At 40.1% G+C, this 19,529-nt stretch overlaps 1 protein-coding gene across 2 annotated transcripts in view; it reads left to right on the top strand.

The window, feature by feature from the left end:
* Nucleotides 1-5,339: 5,339 nt before the first annotated feature.
* The window catches only part of Adgrg2 (adhesion G protein-coupled receptor G2), a 73,380-nt gene continuing 59,190 nt past the window's right edge, over nucleotides 5,340-19,529 (top strand). The window contains exons 1-2 of one of the 2 annotated variants that reach the window (XM_085837534.1): nucleotides 5,340-5,377; nucleotides 13,115-13,233. In XM_085837534.1, coding sequence (XP_085693660.1) covers nucleotides 13,116-13,233 — 118 coding nt within the window. In that variant the 5' untranslated portion in view covers nucleotides 5,340-5,377; nucleotide 13,115. The remainder of the gene's footprint in view (nucleotides 5,378-13,114; nucleotides 13,234-19,529) is intronic. The other variant, XM_085837533.1, reaches the window with a different exon arrangement.

The following is a 19,529-nucleotide window of genomic DNA, read 5'->3' as shown; positions in this document are numbered from 1 at the left end:
GAAATGAGCATTTTTATTTTAGCATTTCTCAGTGCTATCTTGTTGTAGCAAGGGAACAATTGCCTCATCCAGGACAATAGGACCAAAGGTCAGGGAGTCATTTGGAAGTGAGCATCTTACCTTGTGACTTTTATTTTCTTTTTCATTCCTTCTCTCCCTCCCTTAAGACAGGGTCCTATGTAGAACAGGCTGACCTTAAACTAGTTAATAGAGCTAAAGATGGCCTTGAACTCTTGATGCTACTGATTTCACCTCTTGAATGGCAGGCAGGGTTACAGGTATCCACCATCATGCCCTCTTTTATGCTGTGGTGCTGGGTAGCAAACTCAGGGCTTCTTGAATGCTGGACAAGTACTTTCCCGACTGAACTAAACACCCAGCCTTCTCTCCCCTCCCTTCTTCCCCAGGCCCTCCCTCCCTACCCCTCCCTTTTCCTCCTCCTCCTCCCTTCTCTTATTTTGTGCTTTCCCTTCCACTTCTCTCTTTAGTGCTGGACATTACCAGGGACTCTTCATTCTAAGGACTCTCACTGCATGGCACCCTCAGCTTTTATCTTGTACTTTTTATCCCTTTTTTCTAGCTTGGGCAGAAGTAGCCAGCCATATTCCATTCATTAGAATACACCTGGTCAGCTACAAGCTAGGGAAGGAAAGGGAAATAAAAAGAGAGAAAATATAGGACAAAGGAGGATGGAAGGGGCAAGAGAAAGAGGGAGAAAGCCAGGGAGGAAAGAATGCTCTCAGGGTTGCAGAAAAATACCATAGTGGCAGCAGTTGAAACTGCTACGTCTACTAGCTGCTTCCAGGCTGGACCATTCCATCTTAGCTCTCACACTTTCCCCATGGGCTAAGAGGTCATCTTTTGAGATGGCCCAGAAGATAGGTCCAGTAACTCTCTAGGTCTCTTCTACCATTTAACAGTGACACTTTTCTTCCCTTTCTAAGTAGTTTGGCCCTGTGTCTCAGTTTAAGCTATTTCCTCTCTTTAGAATGATCTTTTCTGTGTCCTTACATGGAGAGAGCTGTACATTATCTGAGAGGTAGTCTGATCATTACCCTTCAGAGGTAGTTTGCCTGGATCCATTTCCTTATTCTGGATTAAGGGACCTTTCTTCAGTGCTCTTGCTGCTGCCTGTAGCTAGTTCATATGGCACTTACAGGTCATAGGATGCTGGATTCAGTCATCATTAGTGGCACTAGCCAGGGGGCCTTGGATATGGTACAGTCTGCTTAAAACATACATGTAGGCATTTTGGTGTATATTTATTGAATAAATTATATTTAGACATTTCAAAAGCCAACTCACATTTAATATTTTTCGAATGGGCTGTATTCAGAACCAAACAAGACAGTCTGTTGAGACAAGGTCTTGTAGAGAAGGATTGGAATATAAAGAGTGTGACCACAAGGTTCTAATCTGGAATGATTTGTGTTCCTCAATGACGGTATAAACCAACTTAAAGTACGGCCTCGTCCTAGACATGTCCACTAGACCCCACCGTCCCCATCATCACCATTCATGTTAGTTGTTTCCCCTGTCTGTGTGAGGAAAGTTTTTTTCATTTATTTCTGGCCCCATTCCTAACTGCCAGGGCCCTCTGCTCCTTTCTCCCATGCTGTTAATGTCATTGTCAGGGATTGTGAGCCAATCTCTGACTCTCAGTCTGGGTCACTAATTAATCATTACATTCGAGGAAGCACCGGGCCTTTCAGTATGCTGCATGTCACCGTTTTGTTTTGTTCTTTGACCAGGGTCACATTGCTTCAGAGCATAGTAAAATAGCTGCCCAAGGCTGTTGTCACCTGTGCACTTTACCCCCACTGGGTTACTAAGTACCCTCAAGATGCATAGCCCAAGTACCAGCTAACCAGGACAAGACTTCTGAGTTTTGGAGGCAAACTCCCTGAAGACCTTCTTCTGCTCTGGAGCAGGGTCCTAGATACACTCAAAGAGAGATTTCCTCCCACTCAAACCATTTGTAGAGGCTGCTTGCCTTTATTTTCTTTCTTGTTACACCGACTTTAGCCTGGGTTTTAGCCAGCCTGATAAATAGAGGAAATTGGATACATCCCCAAACTCCTGATGTCATGCTTTGGGGTACTCTGCAACTATGGGAGGTTTCAGTTAATCCTAGCAATTGGTGAGTTAGCTGTTCTTCTCCGAGAAACTTCTCTATTCTGTGCCATGTCTTACATAAGTTGATAGGGCTTCTTTTGTGACTTGCCCTTTTCTTTTAATGATGTAAGTGCTTCAAACATTGGCAGCCACTGTGTTTTGTTACTGAATTGCTGGTGTGGATGGGATTCTTCTTCCTGTTTAGTAGCTCTGTGAGATGAGGGCTTATGGGAGTGTGGTGTCCATCAAGGTAAATTGGGATCCGCAGACAGGAGGATGGGCAGCTTTTAAGTTAAGTTTTGGCTTCAGTGTCCATCAGGCAAAGTTCACAGCATCTCTTTTGCTATCATTATCAGGGATTTGCTCATGTGAATTCCTACTTTCTGGGAGAGAAAGTAGGTTTCTTGTGTCTGAGATCAGAAGCCTTCAGTGCTCCAAAGTAGGAGGGACGGTGACAATGAGAAGAAAAGCTGATGGCGTTCCCTCTCATCAATCCCATCCTAGAGCGTCCTTTCTGAGCTCTGTTTAATCCTCACTATTCAGTTTTCTTTACTAAAAGGAACAGGCTTACTTGTATAAATAAGACATGAAGTCATTGCTGTGTTCTATCGACTTTAGGTTGCTTTCACCCTCCATGTAGCAGTCCTGTCTGTGAAAGACTTGGTGGGTTTTCTTTTTATGATTTTTCTATATTCGCTGATCCATGTCATTATACAAGTTAACATACACATATACAGCTTGGATTATTTCTTAACGTGTGTGTGTGTGTGTGTGTGTGTGAAGAGCTTGTTTTTTCACTTGACTTATATGTAATGGCAGTCTTTATAATGTTGGGCCATCTAAGTCAACTGTACATTTGTCCACTGAATCATATTGGATAGTGTAGCTGTGCTATCATTTATATATTCACCTCCTGGGATAGTGAGAATTCCTCCCTCACCTCACACAAGGCTGGAAGAACGGTGTTTTTCTTGATGTATCTGTGGATGTCAGTATGCCTCTGAATTTAGAATCTCTGCATTTTTTTAGTGTTTTAAGGTAAAATCTTCAAAATAAATTATTGCATATGTATAAATGCACAGATATTTAAGTACAACCCACTTAGTTCATCCAGTGTTGCTTGTATGTATATGATTTCAGCTCTGACTACTAGAATTAGATAACCAGATATGGTGTTCATTCCTGGACGAGAATAATTCAACCTCTCTCCGCAGTTCTTTAGTTGCCTGTAGTTCTTTGTGAAGTACATGGAAGGACTTTGAGGGAAGAAAGGATTTTAATTTAAAAAACAATTATGAGTAAAATAAAATCTAAAAAATAAAGAATATACAATTGAAAAGTCAAAATCTCTCTAAGATTTTATTCCCAGCAGCGGTGTACGCAAGTGAGTATATTGCCACGTGCTCTCCAGCTTTGGGTATTATTAGCATGGTTTTTCATCTATTGGGAAAAACAAATGTCATTGTTGTTTGCTCTACTTTTCTACCTAAAAATGTTCCAAAGGAGCAAGCAGAGCCTCATGTTGTTCATTACCCAGCTGTATTACCAGGAATAATTAAGTGGGCTCTGTTGCATTTGTCAATAAGGTTTCTGAAGACACAGTGTGCTTGAATCGTGGAGTAACATCAAAATATTATTTGAAATCCCTATGTAGAAAATAAGTTTTATAAATGTTTAATAAAACGATTTCCACTTTCAACTCACAATTAATTTGTTTCCATTTGATTATGCTAATGTTTTTGGTGCCAATCATATATGCATTCCATATTAAGCAGTGAGATGTGGTTTGTAATCCATTCGTCCTAGGCCAGAACAACATGTTTGGACTTTTTTCTTGTCTTTTTAAAACATTGCTTAATTGAGGATTGGGCATGTTGGGTTTTAATTCATTGATATATGCAATTTTCTTCTTAAAGAACTTACTATGATCAATAGGATCTCACTGTGGTCACTTATTTCTTCTTTGCATCCATATCCTGGAATCCTCCTTGAACATCAATATCTATCCTAGCACTGAGTTGACAAAAGACAGAAGTAGATCAGTTGGCTCCAAGAGGACATGGTGGATTGTTTCTTTATTGAATACCTTGATTTCAAAAGTTGTCATGTTTCTATTTCACGTGAGATGACACAATTAGTGTAAGTGACTGCCATCTTTGAGGTAGTAAGTGGTACCAGAGTACAGTGCGGTGGAATATTCTAAAGGATACAAACCAGGGACTCAGCAATGCTCTCTGCTTTAAGTAGCTACCCTGCTTCTTCTCTCTAGCATACTTCTGTCTTCCTCTCAGTTGTGCTGTAGTGAATAACCCCATCTCCCCTTTTCAGCGCAGGGCCAAATGTATTAGTCAGTCAATAGTCATTTACCCTCAACCTTCTTAGAGAAAATAATTTGTCTTTGCCTTTAGAAATATCTTTTTCTTCAGAAAAAAAAAAAGGTAACAGAATATGAAGTGATACATAACCAGTATTGTGTGTAGAAGAGTCTGCCCCACTCCAGATCTACCCTGATCACCTCACCATCTTTATGGCATTTTTTTTTCCTGTTGGGCTGGGAAAATACCCTGACAAAAACAACCTAAGGAAGGAACTGTTCATTTTGGCTCACAGTGCAAGGAAGGATCCAGTCCACTGTGACAGTGAAGTGCAGGCATCAGGAGCTTGAAGCACCTGCTTACATGGCATCCGTAGTCAGAAAGAGACAGAGTGACTAGTGTTCAATCTCAGCAGCTCCCTCCCTTTTATACAGTCTAGGAACCAATCCCTGTGAATAATGCCACCCATTTTTTTTTAACATGGATCTTCTCACATGATTTAACCTAATCAAGATAATCCCTTCCTGGCACAGCTAGAGGCTAACTCGATCAAAGTAACTCCTCACAGATGTGCTAAGAAGCTTGCCTTCCTTCCATATACTGTCACCTTGACAATCAGCACTAACCTTTATACCACCCAGCATACCTATAATGCAACTAATGCTGATTTAGGCTGTGTGGTAATACATACACGGATGAGGTCACCTCCCGCCCCAAACTGGCTTTTGGGTTGTTCCTGCCATTTATAATTTGTTCCCTGGTGGTAGCAGTGTCTGCCTTGTTCATTTCTTTTGTAACTCCATTGTCAAGATGCAGCCTTGCTGTGCAGTATTGATGCCTTCTGGCAGCCTGAAGATCCACTTTGCATTGGTCTAATTATCTGTTCTGGTTTTCATTTTCAGATGCGCACGGAGTTTCCTCCCTATTTCCTCTGAACTTCCTGTCAGGTGAGTCAGGATAATTCTCCCTCATAGTATTGAAAGAAACAATGAACATATTTGGCTTGGTTTTCTTCCCTTCCATATTTCACCACCTTCTTCACTCCAGATCCCCATTTTCATCACAACCTCGTATTTTCCTGTGTGTTTGGTTTGTAACTCTTTACTTCCCCTTGGAGCTCTCTTTTCTTCAGACATTTTCTTTTTCTTACAGAAAGGCCCTTGTTGAACCTTTCTTCTTGGTAACCTTGGTAACAAAAGCCAGTTGTTTTTGACTAGGCTTTCGAGGGGGTGGGGCATTGTGGAGCGGGAATAGACTTTGACATGACATGGTGTAATGTAAGCTGAAGAAGAAACCTAATTACCTACAGAGGTGTTTTGGTACTGTTGTCTAGCTGATTCCCCTGCCTTGCTCCTTGCTCTGGCTTCCCTGGCTCTAACACTGTTGTCGTGTTTTGAAATAGGTGATGATGTGTTTCCCTGGTTGCCTGAAGTACTGTGTACATGCAACTTTCAGAGTACTTCCCAAACAGATTTCTGCTTAACTTCCTTCTAGACAAACCGTGAAGCCACTACTGACTTTCATCCTTTCCTTTCTGCCCCTTCCTTTCCTTTCGCAGTACTTGGGGTCACATCCTGGGGCCATGTGTGTATGAAGCAAGTGTTCTGCTTTGTCCCAGTACTATCACTTTTCCTTTCTTTTGAGACTCAAATAGTGCTTGTTTCTGGGGTTTACTTGATATGAATTGTCAACATTGTATGAATAATATAAATATTTGTTATAACAATTTAAACTAGAATAGTCCTATGGTGATTTACAAAATAAATAATGCATATAAATTAAAATAGACACTAATAAGTTAATGTTAGAAATAAGGTTTAAGCATCCAATAGGGTTATACAGCTAGTAGATATGTAAGCAGAAGTTGACATGGTATGATAACAAGAGCAAAAAGGGACCAGAATATTGGTTTGGGAAGGGGGGCATTGACTTTCCCAAGAATCCATCTTCCTCTACAGTATGATATCATGAAGCATCCATGCCAAGTATTCTGACTAACTCCCACTTCCAGCCCCAATGCAGGTCAATGTCCAAAAGGATGCATTTATACAGTTTCTGTTCTAGTTTCATTTCTGTTGTTGTGATAAGTCCTGCTCATTTTCTCTACTTTTATCGAGTTCAGGATTCCCTACCTAGGGCATGGTGCCACCCAAGGTGGAACAGTCCTCTCATCTCAATTAACACAATCAACACACCCTCCTACAGACTAACCTGATCTGAATGATCCCTCATTCCCACTCTCTTCCCAAGTGGCTCTAGATTGTGTCAAATTGACAGTTTAAAACCACCACACTTTCCTCTGCCATTTCTTTCCTCTATATGGTCATAGAATTATTTTGTAGCAATGGATTCTGTACCAAATCTATTTAAACGTCTTTTATGAGTGGCTGCTGTAGGGATGGGGGTGAGGTGATATCCAATTCTCAATAGAAGACCATACTGTTTTCTAGTGTTTTATTTTTTGTTGCTTTAAGTCAACCTGAGCCTCATCAGCCATGAAGAGAAAGTGTCTTTTAAGTTTACCAGGTTTAAAAAACATCCCCTTATCTGACAACACCAATAGCTACTGAAAGTAAGTAGTAGCTATAAACTCTCAAGGGCGAGACAAATATGTCTTATTTATTGAAAAAAATCAAGAGCTCCTAGCATGGAATCCTGCATATAAGAGAACCTCAGAAAATATATGAAAACTAGATGGACAAATGCAAGAAATTATTCCAAAAATATGTTCAAACTCAGCATTGGAATACATTGTAAACTTATAATCGCAGCTAAGGCTTTGACTCTGTACAGATGTTTAATATATGACTTCATCTAATTCCTATAGAACCCTATGACGCTGGCCTTATTATCACTTTCATTTCTTCAGCTATAAGGTTTACAGAGCTTAATGAACAGCTCAAGGTCATGCTTGTAGGAGGTAGAGCTTGCGTGGTACGGTTTGCTCAACCAAGCATGCTCTCTTAGCTCCATGGTTGGTGGTTTGTGCATGTTGAACATATGCACTATGGACTTGGGGGAAGACCCTGAAGGGTGAGAGGAGAGAGATGAAGTGGGTTTTCCCCTTACCTCGAGTACTTCAAATGGACACTCAGATGTGTGGTGGGGAAATGTGGAAGTATGCAAGGGAGCTGAAAATCAATCAATTTCTCCCCAGTTTTTGAGTATATGTTTGCTGTGCATAATAGACTTCCAATTTTGCAGTCTTGTATCAATTCACTTTTTAAAAATACAAGTTTCTTTTTTCTGCTCCAGAAAGCTCTTAAGGCTTATTAAGAACATAATTTTCTACTGTGTAGACTAAACAAATCATTTTCGTTCCATTTGCTCCCAGGGATGTGAAACCTTCACATACACCCTGGCTTGAATATGTGTCATGGTAAATATTACACAAAGCTGCCATTCCAGAGCCACACTCACAGCACTAAGCAGTTAACCCAGCTTCTGTCATCTGTATGCAATCAATTCCATTTTTTTCTTTTAGACTATGTGGTGTTTCTTTGACTACAGAAATATTGGCTTTGGTTCCTAGTTGTCTCTATCTTTGAAAAAGAAATTTGGTGCCAAAATTCTTTTGTTCTATATTTATTCTGACTACTTCAATTTATAAGATTTATGATTGTTGTTATGCATTTCTGTAATGGAGAATTCTGTCAATTACTGGTGTGTGTGTGTGTGTGTGTGTGTGTGTGTGTGTGTGTGTGTGCGCGCGCGCGCGTGCACACATGCATGGATGTATGCATGTGTGTACACATGAGGCAAAAACAAGAACACTTTCCCTTGATGCTGTGAAAATGAGTTAAGATATGCTCTACTTTTTTGTTTTGCCTCTTTGAATTTTTGTGAGACTAAAATTTTTGTATCTTAAATAAAATTTTCTTTGTGGGAGGATTTTTGAGATCTTTTAATAGTTGTACATCTTCTTTGGATTTAATGGTTCTTGTTCTCCCTGCCCCCACCAGGAATTTCTCCATTTTGTGTAGATCCTTTTAAACTATTGAATAAAATTGTCTTTGAGATCCTTTTATCTCTTTTGTGCCCATAGCATTGGCATGATCCTGCTGTCTGGCTCTCTTGGTTAGTTGTTCCTTCCATCTCCCTTTCCTTATACCCTGGCTCTCAATTTTACCAGCGTTGTCTTCTCAGAAAATAGCTTGACCTTATTCATTCTTTACTTGCTGCTTTTTTCCTTAATCATCATTTTATGCTTTTATTTTATCATTACTTTCTTCTTAGGGTTCATATTGTTATTTTCCAACTTTTTTTTGTTTTTTTTTTGTTTTTTTGTTTTTTTGTTTTTTGGTTTTTCGAGACAGGGTTTCTCTTTATAGCTCTGGCTGTCCTGGCGCTCACTTTGTAGACTTAGTTTATTCACTTTAAACCTTATGCATATCTAAAATATCTGTGCGGCTCTATCCTCAACTATACCCCATGTTTTGATACACAGTGTTTATATTATTGATCAGGTTAAATTGGGAAGGAACTGTCTTGTTTATAAAGTGATGTTTTTGTTTTAAAGTATAATTTTTTTGATATCAATATAAATATAATATTTATTTCTTTATTTTTCCAAGACCGTGTTTCATATATCCCAGACTAGCCTCGAAGTTGAGCTTGTGATCGTCCTGCTTCTACTTCTCAGTGGCTGGGAATTCAGGCCTAGACCACCATGTTTGGCAAAATCATCGTGTATTGTCAGTACTGGGGATTGAAGCCAAAGTCTCATACACACTAAGCAAACGCTTCTCCCCTGATGTATCCCTAGCCTTACTTTCCTTTGGACCACTGTTGGCGTAGATTGTTCCCATCCTTTCACTCTCAGGCTTTCATTAACAAGTTCTAGTTGTGCTTTGGTAGTAGCACAGAGCTGGAGGTTGGGTTATGGTTTTGTTGTTGTTGTTGTTGTTTTAAGGTATATATGCTTGCCCTTTAATGGAATTGTTTTGTTCATTTATATATAATGAATCAGTGAAGCCTATTATTTTTCCATCTAAGTTTCTTTCCCCCCTTTGTTTGACTTTCAAATTGACTATTTTAAACAACATTTTTTCCCTCTTTCCTATTTAGGAAGCTTGATGTATCATTTCCAGTTTCCCTGCCCCGGTCTCCTTTCCTGCCATCACTGTACAGGGAACTGAATTCTATTCTATCACTGAAGTGGACCCCCTAGCCCCTGCCTTTTCTATTCTTTAATAACTTATATAGTTACTGTAATGCATTGAGAGTTGAGCATGTTCTCTCTAATTATAGCTACTTGGGAGACTGACGCGTGATGATCATTTGATCCCAGGAGCTCATGACCAGTCTAGCCAACATAGCAAGACCTAGTACCCATCCCCAAAACATGCAACATATCAATTCAACTTTTCCATATTTAAAGATAAGTAGTAACTTTAGCCTCCTCTAAGATGAATGTGAGGTCCTTTGAAGACTTTAATTAATTTTAAATTTTTATTTTTTGTCTCTACATAATTTCATGTATCTTATACATATGGTAGATACATACATACATACATACATACATACATATCTATACATATATATCCCCAGTACTGAAAATAAGTTACATACACACACACACATACACACACACAACACACACACACACACACACACACACACACACCACACACACACACACCATATGGGTTTTTAATGGGGGTGTATTTTTTTGAGACAGGGTCCCATAAAGCCTAGGAAAGACCTAAGCTCACTAGGTCACCATGTAGCCAAGGATGACCTTGAACTGCCGATTCTCCTCCCTCCACCTCCCCAGTGCTGAGATTACACTTGTGTGTTCTCATGCCCATATCTTAGGAATGTATACTAACCACCTTCTTTAGCTGTTTTTGTTCCTTCTTGCATCTCGAGTCTAATGTCTTCTTCCTGAATATGTATTTTAAGGTTGATTGTAAGTGAGGACTCCTTTTTGGTGGAAAGCAAACAAAGAAACAGAAAAACCGTTTTGGTCTATTTGAAAATGTCTTCATTTTGTTCCCATTCATAAAAGGTATTTTCAGTGGGAATAAAATGATCCCTTCACACATTGCAGGCAATATTGCACTGTCTGGCTGCTTCTGAGAAGAGAGTTGCCAATGTAACAGTTGCTCCTTTGAAATGGAATGACCTTATTTTCTCACGTTATTGTCAAGGCTTTTTCTTTTAACCTTGTTTTCTCCACTTTCATTATGAGGTGGCTAGGTATAGATCTCTTTTTATTTGCTTATTATAATAGCAATTCTGTGGGCTTCTTGAATCTGCATTAGTATTTTTCTGCAAGTTTGGACTCTTAGTCCAAATATTGAATTTCCCTCTCCTCTCTTTGTTGACTTGTATTAAGCCTATTTTGGCCTTCTGGCTCTCTTCTCCATAACTCTGTACTTTGCTTTCACACCTCCCATCTGAAACCCAAGTTTTCCTCATTTGGCCTCGCTGTTTACGTTACCTTCCTGGCTTCCTACTTAATCTTCCATTTTGGCTAGACATATTTAATATTTTATCCATGGTTTTAAGTTGTTTTCAAGAAAAAAAATCAGTGTGGATAACCCAGCTTAACCTAGTCCTATGATGCAGGAGATATTTGCGCGTGCTTTATGAGAGAGATTTGCCAGATAATGCTCTTTGACCAGAATTCAGATAGAAATTGAATCCTGGTTCCTTTTTTTCCCCTTCTGACTGCTTTGGAAGTTGATCAACCTAAATCAGTCGTATTTGCCCTGTATATGCTTCCTTTGTCTGCACTAGGGACCTCTTCAGTAGCTCCCTTTTAAATGTCCTCTTGTGCTAGACTTTTAAGCCAACACTTAGGGCTTGGGGTAAATATCTTAAAGGAATGGGCTTTTCTAGAAGATACTTGTTATATCTTGTTACATGGGGCAAAATATTACTCACTGCATATCTCATAGCTGTTATGCTGTAATTAAATTAAAACAGTTAGTCGGGTTACAGAATAGTCCTCATTCAGGCCTGCTGTATAGTACTTCTCTTTAAATCTTCTTTACCTACATGAGAATAAAGTTTCCATGTTAAACCACACAATTTATGAATTTTTAAAATGTAATCCCTCTTTTGAAGGCAGTCACTTCAAGGTCTCAGAAATTATCATGCCATATCAAGGAGAGACTCATTGTCCTGGTACTGTTATAAGTAGTAAATGACACGATTCTATTTTCCCCCTTTGGTTTTCTGAGTCAGGGTCTCTCTACATAGCCCTGGCTGTTCAGGAACTCGCTCTGTAGACCAGGCTGGCCTCAAACTCAGAGATTCACCTGCTTCTGCCTCCTGAGTGCTGGGATTAAAGGTCTGTGCCATCACATCTGGGAATGATGGGATTCTTGAAGATAGCCAACTTTACCTGGAGACTGAGAAAACAATGGGTTTTCTATTTCTTTTTTCTTTTCTTTTTCATTCTTTCTTTCTTTCTTTTTTTTTTTTTTTGTCCCTCATCACTTTAATCCTTGCACTACCTGACCTCTCACAAACTAGACAAATATAAAAGGATTTGCTGAATGGCTGGGTGAACAAAAGAATAAAGAGTGTAGCCAACATTTGTAGAGTACTCTTAGTACCAGCCCCTGGCCAGAGATCTCTCCATTATTCATTGGAGTAGGTCTATCAGGTTGATGCCATTATCCCAGTTTGCTAAATGGCATATTTGACTATTGGAAGTGCCTTGCCCAGTAACCCTGACATTACATGGCAGAACTGGGAGCTTTGAACTCATTTTCTCTTGCCTTCACCATGGCATGTGCACACACTATCTCCAGTTTGTGGAGTTGTTGTAGATACTAGATTCACTGGGTACCTTGGCCAAGAGTTCTACTAGCTTGGACTATGAAGTCTGCCATAGTAACGTCCCAGCTGGCTGAATAGGAGTATGTTCACTGGGTCTCACTGTCTCTTTGTTGTTCCTTAGCCTATGTGTGTGGTGCTGACTTCTTCCTCTCTCAGTTTCCCTTGTCAGTTTCAGCAGGGTGACCTAGTCTTAGCACTTTTCGTTCTCCCCATGTGCTGAGCTCTCCCCAAGTCTGAGCCCTGCCTCTACCATATATATTCTTCCTAGTTACCTCCAATTCAGACTTGATGTCTTCTTTGGCACAAATTGGTCCTCGACTGGGAATAAGTTACGTGAATGGTAAATGACTCTTTTAAATTAGAATCAGGTATAAACTTTGCATTGAAAAATGTTGCCATATTGACTATTAGAAATATAAACAATAACAATGTAAAAAGTCGTAGTAAGGAAGAAATGCAGTGTAGCTTTCCTTTGCTAGTATAAGAAATAAATGAGGTAGATCATTAAGAGGTGTCTCTGATGCCTGATTGTTAACATTGTCTGTAACCAGCTTTATAAAGTGATCATTATGCATGAGATATTTTAGTTGTTAGTCTTTTGATATTCTGCATGTATTTTTTCCATAAAGTCTACAAGGACTACTGTGTTTATCATTTTAAATATAATGTCTTAGTGGGTGAGCCTCCCTGGATAAACCTGTGATTTTTGTTTTCATAGCCAGTGCTCACCTGGCATTGCTCATTTTCTGAAGGCACACTACAGTTTTAACTATGGCACTACTAAGTAGGCAGCCTGGAGGTGGTCTTACTTAAGGAATGACCTTTGAGTCATTGCTATGTTGGGATTATGACAGCTGTGATGATCTGTTGTCCTTCTTATTTTGTTCCAGGATGCTTTTCTCTGGTGGGCAGTACAGCCCTGTTGGCAGACCTGAAGAGGTTTTACTGATATACAAGATATTCCTTGTCATCATTTGTTTTCATGTCATTCTTGTTACATCCCTGAAAGGTAAGGTGTCAGTTTTCCTCCCTCCCTTCACACGATTATTATTGTTGTTTGTGTGCTTATGATGGGTGGCAGTATATGCCATGGCACATGTTAGGAAGTTAAAAAACAACTTTGTTATTCTCTCCTTCCATCTCTATGTAGGTTTTAGGGATCAAACTCAGGTCATGTTGCTTGCAAGGCAAATGCCTTTAACCACTGAGCCATCTCACTAAACTGTCCTTCATTTTTTTTATGTCTATCTTTTTTTCGTGTATGTTTTGTGTATTTTTCATAATGCCTAGCATAGTAACATATGCATATAATAGTTATCATCCTTTACATTTGTTTGTTTGTGTGTGTGTCTGTATGTTTGTGTGTGTTCGGAGGACAACTTATCTGTTATGAGAACTTGTTCTCTCGTTCCACCATATGAGTTCCAGAGGCTGAACTCAGGCTGCAGGACGTGCCTTTACCTGCCAGCCCCAGCAGTTACCACTTTTAAATAGACTTTGTTGGTATTAAGTTCAATTATAGTTTTGGTGCAACTATCACCACCATCCATTTCCAGGATATTTTCATCATCCAAGTTACTATGTGTTTATCCCCACTATAATATCTATTATTTTAGCTTGTATGAATTTGACTCTTCCAGGTACCTCACATAAGTGGAAACATATTTATCCCTTTGTGTTTGGTTGATTTCATTTAACAGTTTTTCTATGTTGTAGTTTTACATATTATATATACATACACACACAGACACACACACACATATATGTACACACACACACACACACATATATATATATATATATATATATCAGGATTTCATTCAATTTTTAAAGACTACATATATTCTATTGGATGTATATGCGCCACATTGTGTTTACTCATTCATCTGTCCTTAGATATTTTACTTGTTTGTCTTTTAGTTACTGTGAGTAATGCTTCTGTGAGCCTAGGCAAGCAAGCAGATATCTGACTCCCTGCTCTCATCTCTTTGGGGTGTACACCTAGGGTTAGAACTGCAGGGTTCATTTGCATTCTTTGAGGACCTGCCAGCCTGCTTTTTGTAGTGGCTATACATTTCACATTCCTACAAGCAAAGCACAGGGATTCCAGTTTCTCCACATCCTTGACAACACTTACTGTTTTCTTTTGTTTGGGTGGTAAGAATGAAGTAACATCTTACTGTGGTTTTGATTTGTATTTCCTTAGTGATTAGTGAGCTGAGCATCTTTGGGGAGAGGCACTTATTAGCCATTTTATCTTTATTTGGAGAAATGTCTATTCATATCATTTTCCCTTTTTAAAAAAATGTATTTTTAAGTTGTTGACTTTTAGAGATTTTTTTATATGCTATGGATATTAATCCTTTATGAGATAATTTGCAAATATCTTCTATTTTCACTCTCCATGGTGTTCTTTCATGAATTTAAGTTTTTAATCCTGATGAGGTCTGATGAACATATTTACCTTTATTGTCTATAATTTTGTATCAAATCCAAGAAATTCCCTTTGCCAAATCCAATGTCAGGAAGATTCCCCACTATGTTTTCTTCTAAGAATTGTATATAGCCTTAACTCATATTTAAACCAACTTTGACTCCTGGAGCTATCCCATTTTTCTATCATGATTTGTTGAAAAGGCTATCTTTTTCCCCTTGAACAATCTTAGCATCTTTATCCAAAATCATGTGATCAAATGTATGAGGATTTATTTTGGTGGGTATTTCCATTTAGAAATTGAAAAAGAATGTGTTCAAATGAAGTACAGATTTTTTTTTCAGAAAGGGGGTGTCTTTGGAAGCTTATGAAAAATGGTGACCATCATCCTGGCCAGTATTTAACAAATGTAGTTTCAAATTTGTCTCATGGGGGGGGGGCACAGAATCATGATTCAAACTCAGGCCTTATAATCACAAAGTTTATATGTGTACTCTGTATACAACATTTCTTTCTATGCTGGCTCAAACTTACTACATTGCCAAAACTGACTCCTGGTTTTCTGGCATCTGCCTTCCAAGTGCTGAAATTACAGTTGTGCACTCCCATGCCTGGCTTGCCCACTGCCATCTTAAACCCTCCGCTGGCTTAAACCCTCTCCTTTGCTTGCCGCTTCTGCATCTGTACAGTAAAAATAAACAGTGGTAGAGCCCTTAATGATGAAAGTCTCTGAATATAGGTTGATTCAGATTACCCAGATACCTCAGAGCCACATCTCTCACTAAAGAACTGAGGCAGAGGGATGAGAAGGTCAAGGCTAGCCAGAGTTATATAGAACCCTGCTGTCCCTAAATAAGAAAGTTGGGTTTTCCTCATCCCTCGGCAGGACAGTGCTGAATTATGCTCATCATTGTCTCCTAAAGCTCCCCAATTGGATTATGGACTCAAGCCCATAGTAGTCATCTGCTCCTTAATGTCCCCATTTTTTTTTTTGCTCCCCTCCCTGTTTCACTCAAATGCTCCCTCCTTCAACTTATCCAGGTTACCTTCTCATGTCTGCTTGGAAACACGTTCCCCTCCAACATTCAGCCAAATACACCTTCCTCTATCAAGCTGAAAAAGAGATCTCACAAATCTCTTTCTCCGGTGTTTCCTTCTCTCTTTCTTTATCCCTCCTTCTGTTTGGTGCCACCTGGAATTGTGTTGACCATGAACTTGCTGTACACTCTCTGTCTTTTGATGCATCTTCAGTACCAGGTGGGAAAGGAGAGTGAAGGGATAATGGGTAGACAAATGCAGGTAGGGAAAACGAATGCAGACTTGGAGCCTGCTCTAAGCCAAGCCTTCCTAGTACTTTGTAAACATTATCTCATTTATCTCTCACCCAAACTCTTCATGGCGGGTAGCTTTTTCACCCCAGTTTATGGATGGAAAAATTGAGCATAGAAGAAATTAAGTCATTTGATCAGAGTCCCGGGGCTATGAAGATTTGCCATCAAACTCTGGAGCTAATACCATGTACGCTCAACCAGGCTGCTCCAGGTAGTAAGTGTTTGAAGCTAAATTTAAATGTGTCACTGGGACCTGGAGAGGAAGAAAGGGAACACTGGGGTTACTAGAAAGGAGTGGCTCCCCAGCTCTAGGATGCAAACACAGTAGCTTCACCCTGGAAGCCTGAGAGATGACTCATTAGCTCTTGTCAGCAGGGAGAGGTGGGTCTGACACTCTTGTGGGGCCTCAGCCAGCCAAGAGAATCCTCAGAGTTTAACACATCTGGTTATCTAACTAGATGACACTTGCAAGAGCTATTTCAGTCTATTGGAAACCCAAATCAGGGCTGGTGGGTTACTACACATCTCCATTCCCTGGTTCTCCAATCCTGGGCTAATGCCTTCCTTCTTTTTTGGTTTTTTTGAAGGAGGTTCTCCTTTTAGGTACAACTGTTCTATTTTCCAGAGGGCGGATGACATAATAGTAGAAGATGGTTATAATTTCATGCCTGCCAAATTGTCTTGGAAACAATTACACATTTGAAACAGCTTGGTGATCTCATAAGCTATAATCCCAACTTTCTCTCTGGGCTGGGTCTAGAGATCTCCCAGTGCTGCAGATATTTCCAGTGATAAGTTGCTTTACAATTCCCCTTCTCCAGTCCTTGCTGTCTTTCCTCTCACCCTCTTACACTTGATTCTCCAGTGGCCATTCTTCCTTGCAGGAAAGATGATAATGAAGCAGTAGGTAGGCTGAAACAATGGTCCCTGTCTTCTTTGGTATGGTCCTCTACTATCAAACCCAGTGCCAAGCTCCTTACTCTATTTCTACCTTCTGCTTGTAAACTGAAATTATGAATTTCAGGTAGATGTTCAGTCAATCTCACAACTCCACCAAGTCCCTAGCCCCATACTCAGGCATGAAGTCACTTCTGTTGGGCTGTGATTCTCCCTAGAAGGTAAAATGATGGCAAGGAATTCTAGTGCTTCTGAATAGATTATAGGGAACACTGATAGCAGAGGACACTCTACCCCACTTTTCACCTAAACTCCCATAAGGACTCCTTGAAGGGCTTATATGATAAGCCTCCAACAATAGAGTGGGGGCTGTCTGGACTCTGTTTGCCTGCCTGTGGATCCAATTCCCCTAACTGGGCTCTCTTGTCTGCCCTCCATGTGATAGGATGTGCCTGGCCCTGCAGTGATTTGATGTACCAGGGTAGGTTGGTATCTGCAGGGTGCCTCCTCCTTCTCAGAGAAGAAGGGGAGGAGAGGATGGAGTAAGGGGCTATGTGTGTGAAGGGGACTGGGAGGAGAGGTGGGCTGCAATCTGGATGTAAAGTGAATAAATAAACTCATGGAAAACAAAACGCAGGACAAGTTTAGATATAAGGAGTGGTGGAACTGACTTTAGGCAATAGAGAAGCCCAGAGGTACTGGCCCTAAATCTGTCTCAGCTCTTGTGTTGTGGACTGGGATTCTAAATGGCCCCTGTGTTCCTAGTGGGCAGCTATATTGAGAGCCACAAGCAGGGACAGGACAGCAAAGATTATGGCATGAAGATCCCAGACAGATACCAGCTGAAGGATGTAATAGATCGTTGGTGAGTAGACATAAGAGAACTTATCCAAGGTTAGGTAAGATTCTAAGCAAAAAGGCCATGAGCCCATTAGGTGCAGCCTTCAGCACTGGGTGCCAACTAAGATACTGAGCGTGAGCATGATAGTGATTCTTTTTTATTGCTGGGACAAAATATGAGAGAGAAAGAGTTTTTTGCATTTTCATTTTGGGGGGTTGTTTTGCTTTTGTTTTGGGGTTTTGACTCATAGTTGCAGGATATAGTCCATTATGGCAGAGAAGCCGTGGCAGTAGGAGGTTGAGGCAGCTGGTCACATTGCACCCCTAGTCAAGAAACCAATATGGTTGCTACTGTTTGGCTTCCTTTCTCCTTTTTATTTACTCTAAGACACTGACCTATGAAATGGTGCTGGCTACATGTAAGGTGGCTCTTCCTACCCCAATTAACCTGATTTAGAAACTCTCATAGATGTGTTCAGACATCTGCTTCCAAAGAGACTGTAGATCTCATCAAGATGGCAGTCAAGATAAAACATGGAGGAAGCTTCCAGGATGAGAAAGATCTCTGCAGTGGCCATTGAAAACTCCAGGCTGAGCAGTAGATGAATTCACAGGTTCACACCCGTTTTCCTTGTGTCCACTCCCAGCCTAGGTGCCATCTTGAGTATGAGGAAGAAATACAGGAGGGAATCAAAGATCTTGCGTTGATTCAGTTGACACTGAGATAACCATTTAGCACAAGGGAGACAAAGATACTTACCTTTCAGTGTTGGTAATCGAGCACAGAGTCGTGTATGTGACATGTCAGCACCTTACTGCTGAGCTACATCCCTAGACCTAACAAAGCTACTTCCAGTCATCAGATTTCAGGATCCCTCTTTACCTGTGTAATAAAAGCTCCAAAAACAAGGTAAAGCAATCCTAGACATCAATGGAAGCCCAGCATTTTTGTTTATTTGTTTATTGTAGCCATAGTTCTACAACTCAATTATGTCTATAAACGTTAAAGCATTCTAAAAGTCATACATAGTCGACACTTAGATACATCCATACTGTATACTAGGAATTATTGAGGACTATTATCATATCCTGAATTGGGCTCTTCCTTCTGGTTTCATCTATTCAGGATTTGGGGGGTAAGGATGATAGCTTGTATCTCTTGATTGTGTCTAGTATATAGTAAGTACCCAGTTAGCCATAGTTAGCTGATTGGAATTGATTTGTGACTCTAAAGCTTACAGATATTTATTTTTTCTTTTTTTAATTTATTCTTCTCTTGTACATTACATTCCAGCTGCAGTTTCCCCTCCCTCCACTCCTCCCAGTACTCCCCACACCTTCCCACTCCCCAAGATTCATTCCTCCATTTTCCTTTAGAAAAGAACAGGCCTTCCAGAGTTATGAACCAAACCTGGCATAACAAGTTACAATAAGACTAGGAACAAACCCAACTAGAATTTTCCCCAGTTGTTTGAGACAGAGCTTCTCTGTATAGCTCTGGCTGTCCTGGAACTCACCCATAGACCAGGCTGCCCTTGAAATCAGAGATCCATCTGCCTGTACCTCCTGAGTGCTGGAATTAAAGGCATGTGCCTTTGCCCAGCTAGCTTAGAGATATTGTGAAACGTGGACCTTTGCTCACAACTCATGTATCATCAGTGTTATAGTCTGATCCAGTGAGTTCCAGGAGAACACATGCTACCTCTCCAAACTTAAGTAGACTTCAGTGAGGAGGCGGTACATTACCAAGGATTCCTACAGATACAATAGATATGATTTTCCTCCTCATAGGATGCGTGCATT

Source organism: Mus caroli, unplaced genomic scaffold (genome assembly GCF_978045245.1).
Source record: "Mus caroli unplaced genomic scaffold, Mus_caroli_1 scaffold_5, whole genome shotgun sequence".
NCBI classification, from domain to species: domain Eukaryota; kingdom Metazoa; phylum Chordata; class Mammalia; order Rodentia; family Muridae; genus Mus; species Mus caroli.
This window is presented reverse-complemented; position numbering and strand designations above follow the sequence as displayed.